The sequence below is a fragment of the Sinocyclocheilus anshuiensis genome, unplaced genomic scaffold, assembly GCF_001515605.1.
Source record: "Sinocyclocheilus anshuiensis isolate Anshui unplaced genomic scaffold, SAMN03320099.WGS_v1.1 scaffold491, whole genome shotgun sequence".
In the NCBI taxonomy this organism is placed as follows: Eukaryota; Metazoa; Chordata; class Actinopteri; order Cypriniformes; family Cyprinidae; genus Sinocyclocheilus; species Sinocyclocheilus anshuiensis.
Window position 1 is genome coordinate 981,862 of NW_015551041.1, and position 25,699 is coordinate 1,007,560.

Below are 25,699 nucleotides of genomic sequence, written 5' to 3' on the forward strand. Positions count from 1 at the left end.
TGTGTGTGTGTGGATGTGTATATATATATATATATATATTGTATGTATGTGTGTAAATAATTACAATTTAGTAATAATAATGCTAATCTTTGGTCTTGAACAATAAAAAAAATTGTTGTTGTTCAAAACCAAAGATTAGCATAATTATTACTAAATTGTAATTATTCCAAAATTATTCCAATTGTAAATAAACAATATTTTGCATATTTTATATATATGTAGATTACTACGTTATATGTAGATTACATATATGTATATTATATGTAGATTACTACCAAGATTACTACCTTTTTATGAGCAGTATCATACTGATATTTAATTTTTTTTTGATATAAGCATCCAACAACATTGAATAGAACACATTGAAATAGGTAATTGTTGTATGATTTTAAAATAAAAAAAAATCAATAAAGTGTGTGTGTATATATAGTTTAGTTTAGTTTAGTTTAACTTTATTGTCTGTCCAGATTTCCTGAACAGAAATTAATCTTTGACACTGGCCAGATGAGATTCCATTGACACAGACTCGTTGGGGTCTATTTCTTAAAACATTTTCAATCCATAAAATCAACCAACTGCTTACACCTAAATCTTGCAATCTTTCTTTTAAAATTTGCAGTTGTACAGTATTAAAAAGGCTGATGTAAAATCCATGAAAAGAATTCTGACATGAGCATTTGTTTTATCTAGGTGATGTTGGGCCTTATGTAACAAGGTCAGAGAGGCATCCACCGTGCTCCGATCGGGCATGTAAGCAAATTGTAATGGATCTACAAAGCCTTTAATTTGTGACATCAATTCTTTACATAATATACGCTCCATGCTCTTGCACAGAATAGATGTTAGTGCAATTGGGCGAAAGTCTTTTTATTGGGCCTGAGAAGTTTTAGGTACTGGAATAACAGTGGTGTTTTTCCATGCTGCTGGTACAAAACCATCATCTAAAAAGACCTGAAACAACCTAGTACAAACATGCCCAAGTTGTTCTGCACACTCTTTTAATACAATGCCCTTAAGGCCATCTGGACCGGTGGTTTTATGTGTTTTAATTCTACGGAGCACTTTGGTAATCTCCCTTACCTCTATTCTCATAGGTTTTTTTATATATATATGGTATGGTTTCGGCACAGCTGGGGGAAAAACTAAACATATAATTGCTTTTTTTATTAAACAGTGGTTTACTGAACAAATTGCTTTTTCTTTAAATGCGTTCAGTTATAATTAACATTTTCCTAGGGATAAAAATCTGCTTCAGCTTCTGCTCTATACTACATAGGGAGCCCTTTTACATTAGTATGAGGTTACAATTAACAACAGAGCCTAAACTTAAATTTAATTACTATTTATTTTTAAATATAATAATCAAAACTCAACTTGTATGCAAACATGTAAATTGCACATAATTCAGTTTTTAAATTAACTTCTAAATTATAACATTTCTATTTGTTGTTGAAATATATTCATTTACACAGTGGCTGTCATAACTGGTTTCATATCGGATTTATTTAAACATACATTAAATAATTAAGACATCACTAACAGATAAAGTAAAATATAATGAGTATATAGTGTAATATTTCGCGAAGTGCTCTTCTCTGCACTTCATTTCTCTAGCGAACTAACAAGCTGTGGACACTGTTGACTTGCCTGAGGTTAATGAAATGTTACGTGACATTTTGTTTACAAGCTGTTTTATTGACATCTTTCCGCGGTTGAAATACTGATTGAGCGATTACATGAGATGTTTGTTCATGTTTATTTCACGTTAAACCTAGTAGTAAAGAGGAAGGGATGATCTCGCTCCGCTGAGGCGTTTATACAGCAATCTGTCACGCCACATCAAAGAGCGCCAAAACGGTACACTCTAAAAAATAAGTGTAATTTTAACAGTAAAATTTTGTTAAAACGCTACAGAAAAAAACTGTTAATGGGTTAACTGTAAGTTCCTGTACTATATACAGGGAAAAACTGTAAAAGATCTAACCAGAAATTTCATGTAATGTTACAGTAAAATGCTGTTAAGTGTACGGGTTTTTAGAAGTAAAAAAGAACAAATCAATGTAAAATTTACAGTCAAAAACTGTAAACTGATATTCCCAGAATTCCCTGCGTGACAATCCACATTTGAAAGTATTTTGTTTAAAAAAATCATGTTTTTTAATAGTTTTTGTTATCAGTTATTTACGTTTATTGCATTATTTAAGTGTCGTGTGTTACCAGGATGGTGTTTTGTGTTTGCGTGAATGACTCTGTGCACCTTCTATATATTAGTATATACTTCTGCTTGTGGCGAATCTACTTGTGATGAGCGTTGATTCTTCACGTGGCTTTCTCTTTTACCACCTGCATTATTATGGTGGTTGTCAGTATGTTAAAGGTACAAAACAGATTTTAATAGCAGTGTGTGCTGTTGAATTTACTGGTTTACATTCAAATTTTCTTGTTTGTAAATGACAGTTTTATACTGTAAAATTTACCGTTTTTGGTCGTAAATGTGTTTACAGTTTTTCTGTATTTTTTTACTGTAATTATTCTTGCAACCACAGCTGCCAAAATTATTTTGTAAAAACTACAGAATTGATTAATTTTTTTACAGTGTACAGATTTTTTTTTTTTTTTTTACAGTGTATTTATTCGAATTTCCTGGAAAAAGTTGACATAATTTGAAAGATGAGACTTTGTTTCTTATCAAAAGTAACAATATATAAAACTGGAAGTTTCCAATGAAGTTTCACTTGTGCGGTGGTTAAAACAATGCTGTATTTGTTCGGTACACACATGCATACTGAACCGAAAGACATGTTACAACTCTAATATATATAGTTTTATTTTTGTCACAATAATAGCTAGATTATCATTACACTTCAAAAATAAAAAGTATGAAACATTTCTTTCTTTCTTTGCCTATTTCTTTATTTTTAGATGTAATGGTGTGCATATCAACAGTTGTAAGTTACTTTGCCTGTGCTGTTTGATGCTTTTCTTTAGTTAGTTGTAGGGTTGTTGCGGGACTCCTGATAAACAATGTATGAATGTCTCACTTTGAAAAATGGTTGGGCATTATGTATTCAGTTTTTACTTGAATGAATCTTTAAACAAATCATCACAACTCATATAAAGTGAACGATTTGATTGTAGTGCTTAAAAAGTGTTGACACTTTCAGAGTGTCTGTTCTTTAGGGGAGAGTTATATAGCAGAGCAGAGAGTCATTATGCATGCTGCAGGTGTTCACCTCCGGACTGTCAGGTGGACAAAATACGAGGCTGTAGATCCCACTGAGAGACACTTGAGACTGAAAATTGACATCTCCAGGACACAGAGACAAACCTGTTGTATAATCAGCAATGGGAGGGAAATGGACAATTTCAAGCTGCATTTTGAACTTGTTTTTTTTTAAGTCAAATTTTAATTGGTGAACTGGAGCTGATATTGGGATCACTGTTACAGCTGAAGGCACAGTTTCATGTGCTTGCACACACAGTTAATTGCGCAGACAACTGTAAACATGTATTCGCACCAGACCAGCGACTGCAATGAGGTGTGCTCTAGCCAACCGTGAGCCTCTTCAAAGCTTCATAATATGAACAAGCAGGACATCTGACTCATCCATTCCTGAATCATTGCTTCCATTTTTACTGTCTGAATAGTTTTAAATCATCTTTTAACCATCAGCTGGCCTCATTAAGACCGATTCTGCGCTCGCGTGTAAGTGGACGTTTCTTGTGAACGTCAAAGGCGGATTTAAAGTATATCAACCGATCGATATTTTCATCCGAGACTGAAATGGTAGATTGTGGATCTGCTTAGACTTTCACAAAAGCTTTTGTTTGAGGTTCTTCTTCGCTTAACAAACCAAATCACACAAAACAGTAGCACTCTGTAGGCTCCACGGCTCCAGATCATTGATTTGATTTCTTGAAACCAGTGTTTTGATGTGATAATTAGCCTGAGCTGCAGATTGTTGAGATGTTCACAGAGAAAAGGAAGTATTTGTATGGCTTTTTCAAGTAAAGAAGACTGGAGTCAGTGTGGGTGAGCAGGCTAGACTATAAACAACATATGGCCTGCAGTTAAATCAAATGGCATGTATTTATTTAAAATGTATTATCATAAATGTAATAAAATAAATGTGCATATATATTATACACATAAAAATGTATTATATTATAAAAAATATGTATTACTTAGAATATTTATGTAATTATTGAATTTATTGACAGTAATACACTTTTACATTTTATTTAAAAAAAATTAATTGCATGAAGTCTGTGAGAAGAATATGGTCCATTTAAATAGATTTATCACAAATATATTAATTTGTGAAAATGTCATTTATTTATTTAATAAAAATGTGTGTTTAACTACATAGTAAGAGATATTTCAAACTATTTAATTCATGTTTTATTTGTTCATTTTGAAAGTTAATCCACATTTAAATTTGGACGTTTTTTTAAAATTCAGGTTTAAAAAAGAAGTTAAATAATAACAATAAAATACATTTTTATTAAAATAGACAAAATAATACTTATTTGGCATATTAAAAGTTATTTATTCACTATTATTTTTTAAGTTACATAAATATTTAACTACATATTCGACATATTACATAATGTAATATAGTTTAGATCAAAATTCTATATCAATATTTTTATTATTAACATTTTCAATTGAATTAAAACCCAATCCAGCTCATGAGGAACATCTATAACAGTATGGGAGAGATCTTGTGTTGGTATGTCATATTGATTCTTTTGTTCGTTCCTGAGTTTATTTAATTTGTGCTATATTGAAAAATGGATGACACAGCATCATAAGCCTTCTCTGCGTCTGCCGCTTGTTTTCTCAGATGGGCTTTGATGTGCTCATAGACTCCAGCTGTTTGATTGACAGTCTTGTTAGCGCTTATAATCCTGGAAGAGCAATTGTAGCAATCAGAGTAACATTACTGCATGACGTCCTTTGAAGTTTGAAGGAGTTGACCAGTCAAATAACTCATTATTCTTCGCTGTACACATTGGAAAATGAAGGCGGAAGACAGTGTGCTGAACTATGAAAAACACTGAACTATGTTGGAAATGCACCATTAACCTGTTTATTAACAGTATTGGTTTTTATGAAGGAACTTGCAATGCAGTTGTTTGATAAATTATGTTTGACTGAATCCAGATTTACTTAGTTAGGCAGTTTATAACTACACTTTTGGGTTGGGTTTAAAGGGTTAGTCATCCGCCGGAACGTCTTCCGCGTACCACGGTTCGATGAAGTGTGAGAAAAGTGTTTATTACATTTGAAATATGGATAGTTTTCTTACAAAAACGCATGGATTTGCTACAGGAGGCCTTTATTCACCCCCCCGATGCATGAATTAAACTGTTTGTTAAGTTAAGAAATAAAACACAAATGAAATAGTTTGAATTCATGCATTTTGAACATGTCTACTATGTAAATAAATATATATGTAAATGTAAACAAAGAAAATTCTTTAAAATATTGAATAAACCTTTTTTTTAATATGCCAAATAAATAAAACATGGATTAAATGTCTAATAAGAAAAATATTTAATCAACTAATTTATTTGCTTTATTAATTTATTATTTTATTCTTATATCAAACTACATTTTAAAATGAATTAAATTAATTAAACAGTTCAAACAATAATGTGAATAAATCACTTTTCACAAATTAATAGTTGTTATATGTAAACATTTTAAATTAAACAGTTTGTTGATAAACCATTTTTAAATAAGACATGAAATAAATGGTTTGAGATGTGTAATTAAAAGTTTAATTTATATTTTATTGCTATATTTAACTACATTTCAAAATGATGAGTCAGGTAGTTTCAAATATGTCTATAAATGTATTTACCTTTATGTTTGAATTATTCAGTGGATGACTTTCTTTATGTTGAAGTTGCATTTCTAGTCTTCCTCATATGCATTCGGTTCTATGTAGAATAATCATCATTTGAATGTCAATGTAATTCCTTTCATCATGTAAATCAAATTCCATGTTGCTCAGGTTTGTAATAATTCTTAAATGAAACTCCAGAAAGACCTTTTATATTTTACAGCTATTTTGAAAAGAAATACTCAATATAGAAGCACAGAAATCAGTTGAAATGCCTGCTGCTGTAGCTACACTAATCAGGTTTATCGGAAACCCTCCCACTGCTCCTCTAGAGTTTGTTGGATTTTCTTAAAAAAACAAACAAAAAAAAAACACCCTGTTTGCCCACTTTGAGATCTCCCCCAGTTTGCAGAGATTCCAGCTTCCAGCGAAAGTCGGTTACATAACATCCGTGCTGTTTACAGATGACTCACGGTAGAAACACTGAGAGCGTTTGGAGCTGTCGTCACTGCTTCACTTCATACATACACAGGAAATCAGGGTAATAAAGCATCCCGTTATGATGTGACATCCTAAATATGGAGAAGGAGCGACGTCGGAGCCTAAGCAAGCGCTCTTCAAGGCAAACTCGCAGCGCTTCGGTTGGAGAGAGCTTGTCAGGGCCGAAGCGGCTTACGGCTGTGCTGGGTGACAGAATGAAACTCTTAAATGGCCTTTCAGTCTCTCTCCCCCGATGTCACCCTGATGTATGAGTCTCCTCATCCTCCGTGGCAGCCAGGCAGTGCACTCACTTAGTGATGGGACTCTGTGATACAGCCAATAGACACTGGTGCTGGATCTGGTCAGCCGAGGCATAAATCAAAATGAAGGCATCGAGGTTTGGGATTATTTACGCCTTTTTGAACGTATATGAGATGGAGACTATAAATTCTTGTTTTGCACGAGAGGTGAATAAAAGGTGAAATGAAATGGGTTTTTGAAGAATCTGAGGGTTTTTTCATGTGTTCTGGTTTGTGGTTTGTCAGCTTTCACACAATATGGCAGCATAGGTTGATACTCACAAATGCAAACCATTGTGATAATCTGCAAAAAAATCTTTTTTTGTTTTCCAGTAAAAATGTCTGAAAAAATGTCAGTTGATTTAGGCTACGTCCACACGAAGCCAGAGCTTTCCCTATCCAATCTTTTTTTCCCCCTTGTCTAAAGAAATATCTGCGTCCACACGAAACCACGAAACCGACACAAAACGATGTAGTACACATGCTAGACCAGTATGTGGCGCTGTAATTCTGCCACAGAGATACACTAAAAATGGAGAAGAAGACTTGGACTATGCGCATAAACCTTGCGCGTGGTATACAAACGAACATGGAACAATACATTTATTAATCTGTGTTAATGTTAGTTAATAAGACAATCGTTCAGTGTTTGTTCATGTTTATGTTGCTGTTACGTGACGTAGTTGTGTCTGACTAGGGGCGAGACGTGGGCTGATGACGTCATCGTTTCAGAAAATATACGGATTCGCTGTCCACACGAAAACGCAAGGGCGGCGTTTTCAGATTTATCCACTCTGGGACCCGGTTTCAAAAAATATCGGTTTCACTCTCCCAAAACGCCGGATCCATGTGGACGAAACGCCTATAAGATACAACATTTATGCGTATACAGCTAAACATACATTACAGCGTCTCCGTGTGGATGGGGCCTAAATTCCAAATTATTTTCATTTTTATGTGACAAATAACTATGAATTTTGTATTTATGGAGTATGCAAAATTATTTACATTTTACAACAGTAATATTGTGAAATATTATTTAAAAAATGTTGTGAGTTTTCTATTTTAATGTATTTCTTTCCTGTGATGCAAAGCTGAATTTTCAGCATCATTACTCCGGTCTTCAGTGTCACATGATCCTTTAGAAATCATTTTAATATAACTTTTTTTAATATTATTATTAATGTTGAAAACAGTTGTGCTCTTTAATATGTTTACAGTGATGAGGAAACTATGATGCATTTTATTAATAGAAAGTTCAAAAGAATAGCATGGAATTGAATTATATATTTTATATATTTGAATTCAATATTTTGTAATATTCTCTGTCTTTACTGCCACTTTTGATCAATAAATGCATCCCTAAATATAGTTTATATATTAGTAAGCTTTTCATTGAATTTTCATTATATTTTTATTATATAATTATATTATATTTACATAATAAAAATATAATTGAAATGCAACGGAAATATTATATTGAAAATATATCATTTTATTGTGTAACTCTAGTATATTACTAGTGTACACACACACACACACAGACCAGATCTTGTTCTGTCTCAGTAATTGTCAGCTATAGGGTAAATATAACATTTATTATACAATTACAGTATATATGCACCAACCTTCTTTTGTTTTAACACATTCTTTTAAAATCTTATTTTGAAAGCCTTTTTATGTAATTGATCTTGTTGTGATCTTGTTTGTTTTTCCTCACTGTAGACCAAGACAAAAATACTGATTTTATATATATATATATATATATTTGCAGCATGAAATGCTTGAAAGCATGACAGTGTTAGTCACAGTTAGTAGCTCGCTGCCACGTCTGACCCTCTGTTTTAAAGCCCTGGATTGAACTGATTCTCTGACGCAAAAATATTCCTAAAGCGCTCTCTGTTTACTGCCACCCTTGCCTTATTGCACTTCTCTCACAGGTCAGCACATGGACATGAGAAGATCAGTTATACAAGACTGCCATGATGGATGTGAAAGCCAATAGAAAAGGGATTTAACTCTGATTTGTTGGATCACCAATGTGTGACCTGCTGGTTGGGCTGAGTAAATGTATTGATTTTCAGATTAATTATTTTCATTTGATCCAGTTGAATTGCACCTCAAAATAACAGCTACTACAGTGATCATTAATCACAATAAAGCATTAATAATAATAATAATAATTTTATTAATGTGTTGATGTTTTTTAATAAACTAATTTTTAAATTGTTTTTTTTTTTTTTTAAATGTCAGCTTTTTTTTAGTGATCATTAATCACAATAAAGCATTAATAATAATAATAATAATTTTATTAATGTGTTGATGTTTTTTAATAAACTAATTTTTAAATTGTTTTTTTTTTTTTTGTAAATGTCAGCTTTATTTTAGTATCATCAAGATACTATTATAGTTTTTATTTTTACATTTTGCATTTTCATCTGAATTTTAGTTCAAGTTTGAGTAATTTTGTTGTTTAGTAATTTTGTTTTTGACATTTTTAATAGTCTTCATTTTTAATATACGTCTCGTTTTCATTCATTTTTTATTTCAGTTTTAGTTATTTTAGTACATCAAGTTAAACTACATTAAAATAAGAAATGTTTTCTTGACAACTAGCTCAAAATTTGTAGAAAAATTTGAAATGTATTATTTATTTATTTTATTTCCAGTAACAAATTATTAATTAATGTATTTATTTTATTATGGTTTTAATTTTAGTTTCCGTTTTAGTTAACTATAATAACACTGGTTAGGATCCCATTGTGGTGTTGATTTCTGCTGAACAATCTTAATATACAGACATTTGATCAGCTTTTGAATTAATTTTTGAGAAAACTGAATTGATATCAATTCATATCAACACTTTATGAGTCCGAATCTAAATTAATATGGAAATCAGTTTGGATACCCAGTGCTTCTCTTAGTGTCTAGTTATAAGGCTTTTGGTTGCTGCTTCATTACAAGTTTTTCAGTCAAATGTAAGTTTCCTCCTCCGAGTGAAGGTTCACCTTATTAGCCTTGGTTTCTAAAGGCATTTGATGGCATTCAATCCATTACGGTTCACCTACGATGTGATGAATCACAGGTTTAATCACTCAGTAGCAGCGTTTCAATGTATAGCCATGATTGAAGGGCCGTTTCCTGCATCGTGTTCAAAAGCGCAGTGCCTCGTGTTTGCTGCTAAATTCCCTGGGTCGACCCATATAGGCTCATTCGCTCCAGTGCACCCCTATCTCACATATGCCTTCACCTCTACTCACCCTGAGAGCTGTTTACCTCCATTCAGACATTAGCGATTCAGCGCACAGAGCAGCACTGGGCTTCGAGGTTGGACTGACCGCAGATTAGAGGGAACATGACCCCCCCGTCACGAGTGTCAGAGAGGCTGCAGGCCATTACAGGCAAATTTCAGGCCTTCATCCCGGCACTCATCAACGCCTCAAGCGCTTCCACAGACGCTACACAAGGGCAGGGCCTCGGTGTCAGCCTTCATCCAGCTTCAACCTGCATAGAGTCATTTGTGCTGACTGGAAATATATTTAAATGCTCAATTCTTTCATTAGTTTACCTGTTTCGCCTTCTTTGACTTCTCAAAGAAGGACTTCTCAAACCTCCCTGCTGTTTGGTGGGGCAGTGCTTTTTTATCTTTTGATGTTTGGTCTGTTGTTCATTCAACTTAGCTACTAACAGTTTTATTTGCAAGGACGTTATACTTTAGTCCTGTCCCAAACTCAACTCAATCTTACTGTGTCAGGCTGCTCCATAGATTTATATTCATGACAAATGTCTCTGATACAAAATGTAAAAAATTACATTAAAATGCACTAAATTGTTGCATTTTAGTTGTGCAGTTTAAAATGTTTGTGTATTTACACTGTGAATATTTCAATGTAAAAAAAAATATCACACTGCATTTTGTCATTAAAAATTCAGCGGTTAGTAATAACTTTTCAAAATTCAGTTCCAAAATATGTAGGAAGTTTAAATGTTTTTTTTAAGACTTTATTATTCTACAGGTAATAGTAGTAATATAATTGTTAATAATTAAATAACATATTAAAACATACAACATATTAAATTATTATATTAAATAAATAATTAGTTAAAACAAGGTCTAAAAAATAGCAATAATAATATTATTATATTATATTGTTATATTAGTAGTAGTTAAAGTATTTATATGAAATGTAAACAATAATTTGTATGTACATATTTATATATACATGTATGTACATATGAATGTGTGTATATTAGTAATTAGTAACAGAATTGTTATATTATAATTATAAAAACATAATTTTTATATTATAATTATAGAAATATTATACAAATAATTATAAATTAAATTTTTTTTTTTTTTTTCACATTTATTTCTGTTAATGTATTAAAAGCTGTTGCCACCTAACACTCCTTTTCTCTGGAGAATTAACTATAGTGCATTTTTCCTGTTACTGACGAATATATATTTGGGAAAGAGCGTTTGGTTTGGGTTTATTTTGCTGCATCACAGATCAGTCTTCTTGGTGAATATGGTTTCTGCACGCTGTTGTTTATATGAGGCTTGTCTGCGTCTGTCTGGAGCATCAGTTGTCAGGGCTTTGTTTAGCAGGTGGGAATGTCACTCGCAATCCAAGTGATCCAAAGAGATGCTGCTGACGACTTTAAAGCAGAGGATTCCTGAGGAGATGAATGGAGACCGCGAGAGAGGCTAAGAATGAGCTGCTGTGGCTCAGAACTATGAAGTTTAAAGCCAGAGCAGAGGTGCCTTTTGTATCCTTGCGGTTGATTTGCTTTGACAGGGAATTGAAACAGGACGGCGGAGCCTCTGCATGTGCGAAACAGTCGCACCTGAAAGATTGTTTCACATGGGAAGGTGAAGCTGATATAAGGAGGTAATCAAGCAGAGAAATGAAAACAGGTCAAGCTGGACGCAATTTTCTCTCATCATTTCTCATAATCACATTAGCCATAATCGCATGAGAGTGAGCGGAGAGAGAGAAATTAAGCCAGTTTCTATTCCCTGTTATAATCAGATTTACCCCATGGATGTATTTAATCAGGGCTCTTCAGGCAGTCATCTGAACAGATGCATTAGCCGAGACATATCAGCACCCACCTCAGGCTGATGATGTATATTTTGTCATATAAAAGCTCTTTGAGGTGAAGTGTATAATTTCTTTAATTACTGTTTTTAGACAGGTTTCTACACCGGCTTCTTTTTTATTTATTTATGTGTTTGTTTGATAATTTGTTTGTTTTACTTTTGTGCCAATTTTTGAGCAATAATGCCTACTTGAAGTTGTCTTAGCACATTATCTGGAAAAGGAGAAGTATTTTAATATTGAAGTCTTATATTACCTATGGAACATTTTTCTTTTGATTAAATCAATTAAATGTAATTAATCCCTTAACTGTCACCCCCCCCCCCCCCCCCCCTTTTTTTTCAGCAGATTATTGCAGAAGTAGAATTTAAAAATTTTAATATCAAAAAGTTATAGAAGTTTACATTTACTATAAAGAAAATGCACTGTACAATTTTTATTATATTTTATATAAAATAAATATTTTACATAACAGGTTTTACTCTAAAATTAAAAAGTAAGTAAAAGTAAAATTAAAAAGTAAAATAAAAAAAAGTAAAGCCTTATGTCTAAATATGTTATGTTCCAAATTTGAAGTTGATATGAAAAAAAATTGAAGTTTCTGTGAGATTTTATTTAGGGCGTTATACCATAAACAGCCACCGGTTGCCATCAAAACTCCAGTGAATTTTTTTAATGCATTTTTCTGTCACAAATGTCTAGATTTCTCTGTCAATATTACTTCTACCACAACCAACAAATATGGAATCCTGAGACTCAGACCTTTACAATGATATGTTTTATGTCAAGATTATAAAACGTTTTGATTGTAAAAGACCGTAATGCATTTTGTAACATGACACTTGACACCACCCGCTAAGGGGAGGAGACCGCCAAAAGATTTTAAAGTACCATTTCCATGGTAACGCAATGTCTGATTTCAAAATGGTTTTCACAGGATGAATCTTGGGCTTCTATGCTTTCAAACGATATTTAATTTATGATAATTACTAAAATATTTGATAGAGAAAAAGGACAACAAAATAAAAGAGCGCCAAGCGTCCCACAGGTGGGACGGTGACAGTTAAGGGGTTGTGTAAATGAAAGTGTATTGATTTATTGTTTGTGTCATTGCTGTTAAATCTTGCCATTAAATACGTATTGTTTGCATAATCTTCTCTGAATGTTGTAAATTAATAAGATTTGATTAAATCACAAGATTTGTTCTCCAAAAGAAAGAGATCCCACCCCAAATACTTGAGAAAACTGTACAGTATTTCCATTTGATTATTAAGATATAAATATTCATGATGCATATGAATATCAGCAAAGCTTCCGTGTAATTTCCTCTGTGTCATGTTTAGCCCTTTGTCAGCATACAGATGCAGGCATTTGCGCATTTGAATTGCCTTTGTCAGCGCATTATGTTTCCCTGGACATGCACTGTAAAAGTGTGTTGTCGGAACACTGAAATCACTCCTCCATAGAGGCCTTTACATCTCTGAGATGATCCACACAAATCTGTAATGACACAGATGGATAAATACATATGGGATGAATTTAGAAATGGTGGTGATTTAATGTTAGAAACAAATTCAAAATTATGTTTGTTTAGCTGTTAGCATTGAATGCTAAAAACAAGAGAAACCAAGATTGAGCTAATGCAACTTGTGTCTGTCTGTCTGTCTGTCTGTCTGTCTGTCATTCTATGTCTGTCTGTCTGTCATTCTATCTGTCTGTCTGTCTTTCTATCTGTCTGTCTGTCTGTCTGTCTGTCTGTCTGTCTGTCTGTCTGTCTGTCTGTCTGTCTGTTCTGTCATTCTATCTGTCTGTTTGTCTGTCATTCTATCTGTCTGTCTTTCTATCTGTCTGTCATTCTATCTGTCTGTCTGTCATTCTATCTGTTTCTGTCATTCTATCTGTCTGTCTGTCATTCTATCTGTCTGTCATTCTATCTGTCTGTCTGTCATTCTATCTGTTTCTGTCATTCTATCTGTCTGTCTGTCATTCTATCTGTCTGTCATTCTATCTGTCTGTCTGTCATTCTATCTGTCTGTTTGTCATTCTATCTGTCTGTTTGTCTGTCATTCTATCTGTCTATTTGTCTGTCGGTCGTCTGTCTGTCATTCTATCTGTCTGTCATTCTATCTGTCTGTCGTTCTATCTGTCTGTCTATATATCGGTCTGTCTATCTATCTATCTATCTATCTATCTATCTATCTATCTATCTGTCGTTCTGTCATTCTGTCTGTCTGTCTGTCTGTTGTTCTGTCTATCTATCTATCTGTCTGTCTGTCTGTCGTTCTGTCTGTCTGTCTGTCTGTCTGTCTGTCTGTCTGTCTGTTGTTCTGTCTATCTGTCTGTCTGTCATTCTGTCGTTCTGTCTGTCGTTCTGTCGTTCTTTCTGTCTGTCTGTCTGTCAGACAGACAGACAGACAGATAGATAGATAGAAAGACAGACAGACAGTCTGTTGTTCTGTCTGTCTGTCTGTTGATCTTTCTATCTATCTATCTATCTATCTATCTGTCTATCTGTCTGTCTGTCTGTCTGTCTGTCTTTCTGTCTATCTGTCTGTTGTTCTGTCTATCTGTCTGTCTATCTGTCTATCTATCTGTCTATCTATCTGTCTGTCTGTCTGTCCGTCGTTCTATCTGTTGTTCTGTCTATCTATTGTTCTATGTTTATATATTTATTTCTATTGATTTATTTTCTTAAAAAATAGTTGTGCTTCCCTATGTAAACTTTGCCATCAGTGCTGGGGTGTTGTAAATGCTACCAGGGTATTGCTATGTGGTTACTAAGGTTGTTTTCAGTGCAGTGCTACAGTATGCGGCTGTTAGATGGTTACTTTTAATTATTATTTGTATTGCACTAATATTAATATGCTAGAATAATTGACAGTTCAAAGAAGGCCTGTTGCTTTGTACAGCTTATGCACAAAATATCTTCTCGGCATTAGGCCGTCATCTCGGGGGAGCCACTGAATTTGTAAAAGCATTCACAGCTACTATATTTAGGCTCATCGCTGGTGAAATTATGTTCAGGTGAATATCCTTGAATATTTAAATGTTTTAGACCACAATGTGCCATTGCTGTCTGCATATTACATAAGCTGTGTGTGATGCACTCGTCTCTCATTCCCAGTCTCTCTCTCACTTAGTAAAAATATTAGTTTTGTCTTACTTTCATAATTCAGCAGTACCTTCACCCTTTCAAAACAACACATATGGTCTGTCATTTTAGCCCTAAAAGCAAAATGGACTTTTCCTGTTCAAAGACTTCACACTAGTCCAGAAATACACTCCAACCTTTGATTTCCAGATCTGAGGTAATGCATATCTGCCTCCTGAATCTGAAATGAGCTCCTTGACTTTATAGTGGAAAAGTGTTATTTAAGTGTGTCTGAAAAACCAGATAGATATAGGCAAAAGCTTTTATCAGCACTGGCTTGAAAGCTTTCCATATTATATAAGCAAATAATGTAGAAGCTAAAAATCTGTTGGGGCTGATTTTTAAAATCTGCTTTAGTTGGAGACATGGCCCAGCGGGTACAGCATATGCTGCTTGTGCGTGTGCTATGAGTTCATATCCGGCTCTTGTCAGTTCCTGATCCTGAGTTTAGGTGTATCTAGTCTCCAAGCAGGTGTTTAGTGGGTTTACCTGGTTGGTCAGCTGTTCTGCCATCTTGACCAACTGAAAATGTGTCCAGAAACTCCTTATAGTGCTCAAAATAAATGCTATAGCTTATTTGCTGTTAAAAAAGTGTTTTATTTTGTTGAATGTGTCCATATTCTATTTATGACTGGGAATATTATGGAAATTATAATGAAAATGATGTCTGGGCATGTAGGAAGTTTATCTCAGACAGTTTGATTCATTGTGATGGTGTCAGTTTAGCAATTGTATGGCAATAACAGCCAGAATGATGTCTGACTGGACTATTGTTGTTCCATATGTGAATGATAATGCTTTATCCACAGACAGTTCAGCTCCTGTATGACTGACTGAATCTCTGCTGTTCTGTTATATTCATTGCTGATAGTTTTCTTAAAGGGATAGTTCACCCAAAAATGAAAATTCTGTCATTAACTACTCACCTTCGTGTCGTTCCAAATCCATAAGGCCTTGGTTCATCTTCGAAACACAAATGAAGATATTTTTGATGAAATCATAGAGCTTTCTGACCCTGCATAGACAGCAACGCAACTACCACATTCAAGACCCAGAAAGGTAGTAAGGGCATCGTTAAAATAGTCCATGTGACATCAGTGGTTCAACTCGTGAGTACTAACATGGAATGGAAGAAACTGTTGAATAAAGTTATTATTTTTGTTTTTTTAGCACTTTAGTCTCCTTGGTTGCAAGCTGACTGCTGTTATTGATTAAGATCATTAGCCTCATCCGATGACCCATCCGTTACATCTGTGCTCACTCTGTGAAGTCAAATCAAATCTCGCTATTAATTACCCGCCTGATTAATCTTAAATTGTCCTTTGAATTGCCAGAATTAATAAGAATGCTAAATTAAATAAAAGTACCCTAATTTCAAATGCACTGTCATTTTTCACAGAAACTTGAATTGACTTTTTGATTTAGTCAGCTTCATATTTTTATGGTTCACATGCTCAAGTATTTTCCCCTCGGTATTCAATAATAAATGTCTGTTTCACACCTGATTATTGGTCATGATAGAATGTCATTAAAGCCAACCTGCAAAAGCAAACAGCAGGGATGGACTCTTTCTCTTGCAGGGAAGTTCACAAGCCAAAAGCTGGATGATTTTTTTTTTCAGACTAAAAGTTTTGAGAAATCAGAGATGATTTGGTTGAGAGCTCAAGGGACTGGATTATGATATCGTTGCTAAGTATGCATCTTGCAAATCCCCAGTACCTGATTTCTTAAGAATGTTTGATTACCCTCAGAAGACTCAGCCTCAGTTAATGAATTAATTATGCACCCAATTTACATAAGCAGTCAATCTGGAACTTGGAAACGACACTTTGCGAGTTTTCACAGTTACTTTATTGCTTAGTGTTTTTTTAAGTGACTGTTTGTCCTTATTTGGTTTTAAATGCTGCTCCAGAAAATACCAGACAATTTTTATTTATTCCTGTGATGCAAAGCTGAATTTTCAGCATCATTACTCCAGACTTCAGTGTCACATGATCCTTCAGAAATCAATATGATGATTTGGTGCTTAAGAAACATTTTTTTTTATTAATGTTGAAATTGGTTGCGTTTATTAATAGTTTTGTGGAAGGTATTTAATATAAAGTTCAAAAACCTGCATTTATTTGAAATGGAAATCTTATGTAACAGTATAAATGTCTTAACTGGCACTTTTCATAAATTGAATTCTGAATAAATCGATGAATTTTTCCCACAAAAAAAAAGAAAAGAAAAAACATTCTGGCTATATATATGTGTGTGTTTTTTCCCCTTAAACTGAGTTATTTCTGTGAATAAACTCCAGCTGTCCATTTCAGTGGATCTGATTCAAAATCTGATTCAAATTCAAAATCAAAATGCTTTTTTTTTATTTTAAGATGTTTTAGTTAAAATATGTAGATAAATATTGCTGTTTATTACTGTGTATCTCTGAATAAATATATTTTATAATTGTGAAATATGCTTCAACTTAAATTTAAATTGTTATTGTATTTTATGTATTGCAAATAATTATTAAAAATTTACTTGGCTAAATACCATGGTATATGATTATCATAGTTTAAGGTAATTAAGATTCACATGGCTTTTACCTTGTGAATCAATTGTATCATAACTTACTGTGATACTTTGACAGTACATTTCTGTGAGGCTGTATTTTGCTTAGTCTTGTGTATAGCTTAAATATTCTGACAGACATGATATGTGTTTTTTTTTTGTCTGCAGGCACAACGAGACAGCCCAAAGAGGGGGAGGTCCCAGGTGTGGACTACAACTTTGTGAGCGTTGAGCGGTTTATGGAATTAGAGAAAAGTGGGGCTTTGTTAGAAAGTGGAACATACGAAGGTAAGTGAAATACACTGTTAAACCTCCCACATCCCAATAAATCACTACCTCTCCAAATAAAGCTTATAAAACACCTGTTACACTATTGCGGTCTGGAATATGAATTTCCTTAAATTTGCTCCATGTTACCGCAAGAAGGAGCACGTATCTTTGACATTGAGCAGAGGTATTCAGAACTAGTGCAGTTTGGTCTCTTGAGTGCTGACACTGGGGTGTGTGGACTACTTTCAGACGCAGGTTTGTTTTCTCTACATGAGGCGAGGAAGATCCTTCCCATGACTCTGTGAGGCACAGCATCATAACAGCTTCAGTGAGAGACAACTTGGTGACAGACATTGAGAATAACAGCAGAGAAAGACAAATATGATGTTTGTTGATATTTTTTGATATTTCAATGAAGAAAACTGTGTTTGATAGTTTCAAAAAATTACATTTAATGGGAATCATCTCAATTATCGGAATATTAGGGGGAGTTTCCTTTATTTTTAGATTAACTGTGCAGTCAGCTAATACTCACTTAAAGTTAATCTTAATAATTTGATAAAACCGTTTAATGTAATCTTTAGCAAGATCCAAAATTTATGTATATATATATGTGTTTTTCGAACAACCTTGTATGAGAGCCTGCTCTAGTACACCCCCAAAACAAAATCAAGACTTTGTAAAAGAGCATAATAGGACCCCTTTAAGTCAGTGCCGATAGCCTCCTGGCAGCGCGCCAACATATAACTGTTGCACTATGGGCGTCCCGTGTTCGAATCCCAGCTCGTGGACCTTTCCGACCCCGTCCCTCTCTTTCTCTCCAATTTCGCTTCCTGTCAGTACTTACTTTCCTATCAAAATAAATGCAAAAAGACCAAAAATAAATCGTAAATAATAATAATAATAATAATAATAATAATAATTTTTAAAGGTGGCAAAATTAACCTTTAGCAGATACACTACTGCTCAAGTTGTTGTTTTTTTTTTTAAATTGCTGAAATAAATGTATCAAGGTTTTCACTAAAATATTAACTGTTTTTAACATTGATAATAATAAGAAATGTTTCTTGAGTGGGAAAACAGCATGATACAATAATACATGAATGATCAAGTGACACTGAAGACTAGGGATGTAACGATTAACCGCGAGCCGGTTGAAAATCGATTTAAATATGTGACGATTAAAATCGGTTGAGATGCTAAACAAATCGCGATTCAATTCGGGGTAGGAGTTTATATGAATGTACGTCTGAGGGGAACTTACTGTCTTTCGATGGTATTTTTTCTTTTCCTCTTGCCTCTGTTTCTGTATAATGCATATTAAAGTTCATAAGTGCAGCGCTGTTTTGTTTACAGCGGAAACCAAGGAAATGCTTTATGCGCCACCTGCTGGCAGAGAGTGAATCTGCATCTCATGCAGCTCGTCTGCTGTTTCTGTTTCATGCAGATATTTTTTATGCATAGTTTCACAAAACCGAAGTCAAACCATACTGTTTTTGCTTCAAATTTCTAAATTATACAATGTAATTTAGATTAAAAACTGCTCATGTTGCATGTATGCAGCATCTTTGTTTGGATCATGATTAAAATGCAGTGGTTGCCTCTAATATTAAATGGAAAGAGCACAGACAAAGCCTTAGTTTGTTTATATGAAGAGATTTATTTTATTTGTGCTACTTATTTATTTGATTTGGGGCTTGTTTTAAAATTTCAATTTAGTTTTGTTATTTACATTTACATTATATTTAAATGTTGTTATTTAGCAAACGCTTTTATCAAAAGCGACTAACAAATTTTGACAAATTAGGGCAATTTGTCTTAAATCTCATTTTGTAGAAAAAAAAATTGTGAATCGAGTCGTGAAATCAAAATCGCGAATCGAATCATGAGTTGAGTGAATGACTGGAGTAATGATGCTGAAAATTCAACTTTTAATCACAGAAATAAATTACATATTAAAATATATTGTATTAAATTTAAACTGTTAAATTAAACTGTTTTTAATTTAACAGGATATTTAAATAGAAGTCAGCACAGTATATAGGTACTGTATATTGATTTTATAGATTTCATGTGGTTTTGTTGAGGTGAAGTTAGTCCACTCCCAGTCTATAATTCTGGGTCACAGGGTGTAATTTAAATGAATCGATGAACTTCACCTCTTCTGTTTCCGTCCCCACAGACCTGCAAATGAATTCATAAAGCCTGTGCCGTAACCACACAGGAGCTCAGTTTTTAATCATTAAACAGATTTCCCTGGATACACATGATTTCTTTTCAGTCTTGAATGAAACGATTTAGTCGCCGGTGAACGAGGGTGCCGTAACGGCAAACATCACACAGAAAAAAAATTACCCCAGCAAAGTTATTGAAAAGTTACTTCAAGTCAGACTTCACCTTTTTGCATGCAAGTAGTAGCTGCGAAAGCGATTTTTCCTAGATTAAATCCCAAAATGTGTTGTTTCTAGATAACTTCTATGGCACGCCAAAGCCTCCTGCCGAACCCACGCCGATGCTGTTTAATGTGACGGACCAACTCTTGCCCGGTGCCCGACCCAGTGCAGAGGGAAAAAGGAAGAGGAATAAGTCTGTCAGCAACATGGAGAAGGACAGCATTGAGCCACCAGAAGAGGAGGAGGAAGAGAGCCCAGTCGTCAATGGCAACGGCATCGCCATCACACCAGGTTACGACCTACCACTGTTACTGAGATAGTACTGACCCGACTGAGTCAATTATGAATGTGGGCTAATGAAAGATGTTTTCAGTTGTTACGTAACTCCAAGATGAGGTTTTGAATCATACTGAGCTGATGAGGCACTTTTTAGTAAGGCTGGTAAGGCTTTTTAGTAAGAATTAATTTTGACAGTAGCTATGTTTCCATCCAAAGATGCGAATTTAACTTATGTGCAAAACTGGAATATCGCATAAAACATTTGCGAATAAAGCACAGTTTCCATCCAATGAGTCAAAGAGAACAAATTCGTCACTTCCTGATAAACTGGCACTAAATATTACTTAAAACTACTACTATACTAAAAAGTAGGAGAAGCCACTTAATATAATAATTTTCATATATGATAAATTACTTGCGCCTCAGAGCGAGCAGACAAAACACAATAAATGCTGTCATTGCTTTTGGAGGTGGATGCCTGCTGTTTGGGGACACAGTCAAGTAAGATAATTATACTGAAGTACTTTGACGACAGCCGATGTTGTGCAACAAGAGCGGTCTGCTGGTTAGTCAAGTTTTCCCGTTCCATCGTGCAAAGTCACATGACTTTTTCGATGCGCATGGTGGAATTTATTCAGTAAATGTGTTTCCATCGTAGTTTATGCAAATTTTTTTCTCATCGAATAAAACATTTATCCTACTCAATTGTGCGCATACGTTTTTTTTTTATGTGCATTTTTAGAATTTTTGCGCTTCCATTCAATATTCCTAAATGTGCATAAAAATAGGTGGATGGAAACATAGCTACTCTTAGTCATTACTTGTTTGCTTTATGTACTCGTATCTCTTTGTACCTTCCTTTACGACACTCTACTGTCAAATAAGTCTCTCAGTCAGAAGGTCATGCTCAACACTGATTCGTTTTGTTTTCCCTCACAGAATCGAGTGAACACGAGGACAAGAGCACTGACGCTTCTGAAGATGTGCCTGTCCAGCCGTGCCCACCCGAGACCCCCACCCTCACCGCCACAGATGCCCCTGAGGAGGAAGGCGACGCCCCCAAGTCCCCACAGGACTCCCAGGAGAATGACGAAATGGGCCCTTTGCCAGATAACTGGGAGATGGCCTACACTGAGAAAGGAGAAGTTTACTTCATAGAGTGAGTGAAGTGCACTTCAAAGCACACTTCATAATGAAAGATGTTATGTCCAAAGCATATGGAGCACTACCTGTTGCAGTGTCCTCTTTTACAGATCGTTACGGATAGCTGAACTATTTATGTGTGCCATATTGAGCTCATTCAGTTCAGTGCAGTTCAGTTTACTGCATTTTGCATTTTGGAAATTATTTGCTGGACTTCAGCACATGGTAGGGCTGGAAATGTACAGTAGCTAAAATTGTAATTTGTTTTTTATTTTTTGATGGAATTCAGTTTAAGTAATTGCCTCTGAAATTTATTGAAATTAATTTGTATTAATCAATGTAAAATTACTTAATATAAATAATTGGATTAATATATAAATATTCATTGTAAATTCATATTTTCATACATTTTTCATCATTTCAGTCAAACAAGGCAGTTTGATTTAAAATATTGGTAGTTTTCATTTGTTAACATTAATTAATTACATTAGTTAGCCTGAAGTACATAAAACATTTATTAATCTTACTTTGTGAATTTGAACCTTTACTAATGCATTTTCAAAATCAAAAAATCGTATTGTTCATATTATTTAATGCACCTGAGCTCATATGAACTAACATTTAACAGTTGTATTTTTATTAACTGATGTTAAGAAAGATTAATAAATGCTAATGAATTACAAATATATTACTCATTGTTGGATAATGTTAGTTCATACATTACATGAAATAAATTAACTAATGTTAATGATGTAAACATGTTAATGTTAACATAAACTTTTCGCAAAATGTTACCAAAATGTTTAATTCTAGAGGGATGATATAACAAATAAAAAATATTATTTTAATTTATATTTATATTTATATAAAAATTAAGTATATAATATAATACATGTAATATAATATAATATATAATTATAACTGGTAATAAAAAGTCATAATTAATTAATTAATTAATTTATTTATTACTAACCCATTTTAATACATTCAATACTGCACATGTACTTTCATGAACATTTTAGTGATGATGCAAGCAAATCAGATTAAGATTTTTATAACTCGATTCCTTGAAACAGATTTTGAACTGATTCACAGAATTATTGAAACTTTTTCAATTCTAATGTAATTTTTGCTGTTGATATTTAAATCTGCAATACTATTAGAACATTTGTTTTAATGTTCTTGTATAAATAAATAATGCATGAATTTGTATTTAATTTTTTAATTTAGTTTTAAATAAAAATATTATTCCGTATATATCACATGGTACCACTTTAGGGATGAACTGACACATTGGATTTTGCTGAGCCATGAATCATGATGATAAATGAATCACTAAAACTGAATCTGCCAGAGTAGCTGAGGGAAGAGTGTTCTTAAGAGCAAGAGAGAGATGTTCGTCTCCCTCCCATCTGTCCTTAATGAGAAACGAGGGACTTATTAAAAGTATTGATTGTCATTGTGTTAACTGGAAAAACCCCCAGCCACTGTGACTGAGGCCTTCTGGGATTTCTAGTCTAGAATGTTTTACATTTCAAAGTTAGGATTGTACCAAAGTTTGCCTGACATAACACACATAGAGGCACTTTTAATTCGTATCATGGTAGCTAAACAATATTTTTCTTTTCAGTCACAATACCAAAACGACGTCATGGCTCGACCCTCGACTAGCAAAGAAAGCCAAGCCCCCAGAGGAGTGTGAGGAAGATGGTGAGTGTTTGAGTGTGTTAACACATGTGTGAGTGTGTTGCTCTCTTTTACACTTGGAGAAATTTGATGTTGTGACCTCTACTTGTATTTTCCCTCCGGAGATGTACGCGTAAAAGATTGTAACATGAAATCTGAGGGGGAGGTTTCTATTTTGTGGGATTGTTTGTGATGTCAGAACACGATCAGATTGTGCTCTGGTTTCATGAAACATCCAGAATGACAAACTACTAGATCATGATGTTTGCACACTGTGTTTATGAATGACAGGTTTATTCAGCGTTGATGTATACATTTATCTGTTTATTCGTTCATTAGTTATTTTTTTGTTTGTTCAACCATATGTCCAACCAGCCATAAAGCCACCAATCTATATAGCCATTCATTCATTCATTCATCCATCCATCCATTTGTCTATTAAGCATCTATCCTCCATTCATTTGTTTGCTTTTTCAATCATTTGTTCAGTCATATACAGTGCCTTGCAAAAATATTCATACCCCTTCATTTTTTTTCACATTTTGTTAAGTTGCTGCCTTATGCTAAACTGCTTTAAATTACTTTTTTTTCCACATCAATCTACACTCCATACACCATAATGGTAAAGCAAAAAACAGGTTTTTAATATCTTAGCAAATTTATTAAAAATAAAAAACTTTAAATGATTCCATTGCATAAGTATTCATACCCTTATCTGGGAAAGTTGAAATTTAGCTCAGGAGCATTCAAATTGCTTATAGATGTTACTACACTTCGAGTGAAGTTAACCTGTGGCAAATTCAATTGAATGGATATGATTTGGAAAGGCACACACATCTTAATAAAAGGTCTAACAGCTGATAATGCATTTCAGCAAAAACCAGGCCCTGAGGTCAAAAGAACTGCCTGTAGAGCTCAGAAACAGGTTTGTGTCAAGCCACACATCTGGGGAAGATTTCAGAAAATCCTGGCCAAACTGAGGAATTGATGGAAAAGGGTCTTGGTTAGAGTGGTGACCAAGAGCATGATGGTCACTCTAGTTGAGCTGTATGCAGATGGGAGAAATCTAGAGAAGGACAAATATCACTGCAACACTCCACCGATCTGGGCTTTATGTTGGAGTGGCCAGACTCAATCTTCTCCTCAGTGAAGACACATGAAAACACACTTGGATTTTGCATATAAACACCTAAAGGACTCTCAGACTCTGAGAAACAAGAATTAAATCCCAGTCCAGAGCATTCAGAACCTCAGACTGGGCAGGTTCACCTTTCAACAGGACAATGACCCTAAGCACACAGCAAGAGTGGCTTATAGACAACTCTGTGAATGTCCTTGAGTGGCCCAGCCAGAGCATGAGCTTTGAACCCAATCAAATCATTCTGGAGAAACTTGAAAATGTGCGTCTGCCCCCATCCAACCTGACAGAGCTTGAGAGGTGAGGAGAAGAATGGCAGATAATTGCCAAATGATGATGATCAAAGCTTGTCGCATTAAACAAAAAAGACTTGAGACTGTAAAGTTGCTTCAGCTAAATATTTAGTTAAGGGTATGAATAGTTGAATAATGAATGAATAGTAGTAATGTACTTATTTCAGTTTTTTTATTTTTAATAAATTTACGAAGTTGTGACAATTTTTGCTTAGTCAGTATGGTGTATGGAGTGTAGATTGATGTGGAAAAAAAAGTAATTTAAAGCAGTTTAACATAAGGCAGCAACATAACAAAATGTGAAAAAATGAATGGGGTATGAATACTTTCACAAGGCACTGTAGCTAAGCCATCCATTCGTCTATCTATTCCTCCATATGTAAACATTCCTCCATTTTTTGTTTGTTTTTTATTAATCCATTAGGCCATTTGTCCTCTATTCATTCATTTACTTGTTGATTTATTTGTTGTTTGTTCAGTCCTCTGTTTGTTTGTTAGTTGATTCACCCATCCTTTAAGTATTTATTATCCATTCTTTTGTTTGCTTGTTTAATCGTTTGTTTATTCATATAGCCATTCATCTATCCATCCATCCATCCTTCCATCCTTCCATCCTCTATTCATTTGTTTTATTGATTCACACATCCTTAAGTATATATCCTCCATTCCTATTCTTGTTCAGTTATTTATTTGTTCGATCATAAATATATTCATATATTCATCTATTAAGCATTCATCCATCCTCCATTCCAGTCATTCATTAGTTTATTTGTTCAGACTTTCTCCATTGGTTTGTTAGTTTGTTCATTCATTCAGTTCACTCACTCACTCACTCACTCGCTCGCTCACTCGCTCACTCACTCACTCACTCACTCACTCACTCACTCATTCATTCATTCGTTCATTCATTCATTCATTTGCATATTGATTCATTTGTGTATTTATTCCTTTGTTTGTTCATCCATCCATCTTTTTAGCTATCTATCTTCTATTCGTTCATTCTTTCGCTTATTGATTCATCCATCCATCCATCATCCTCTGTCCATTTGTTCATTCAGTC

At 34.0% G+C, this 25,699-nt stretch overlaps 1 protein-coding gene across 1 annotated transcript in view; it reads left to right on the forward strand.

Moving 5' to 3' along the window:
- Window positions 1-25,699, forward strand: part of LOC107661469 (membrane-associated guanylate kinase, WW and PDZ domain-containing protein 2-like) — a 112,854-nt gene that overhangs the window by 34,858 nt on the left and 52,297 nt on the right. The window contains 4 exon segments of the mRNA XM_016451074.1: window positions 17,606-17,725; window positions 20,176-20,391; window positions 21,319-21,538; window positions 23,153-23,232. Coding sequence (XP_016306560.1) covers window positions 17,606-17,725; window positions 20,176-20,391; window positions 21,319-21,538; window positions 23,153-23,232 — 636 coding nt within the window.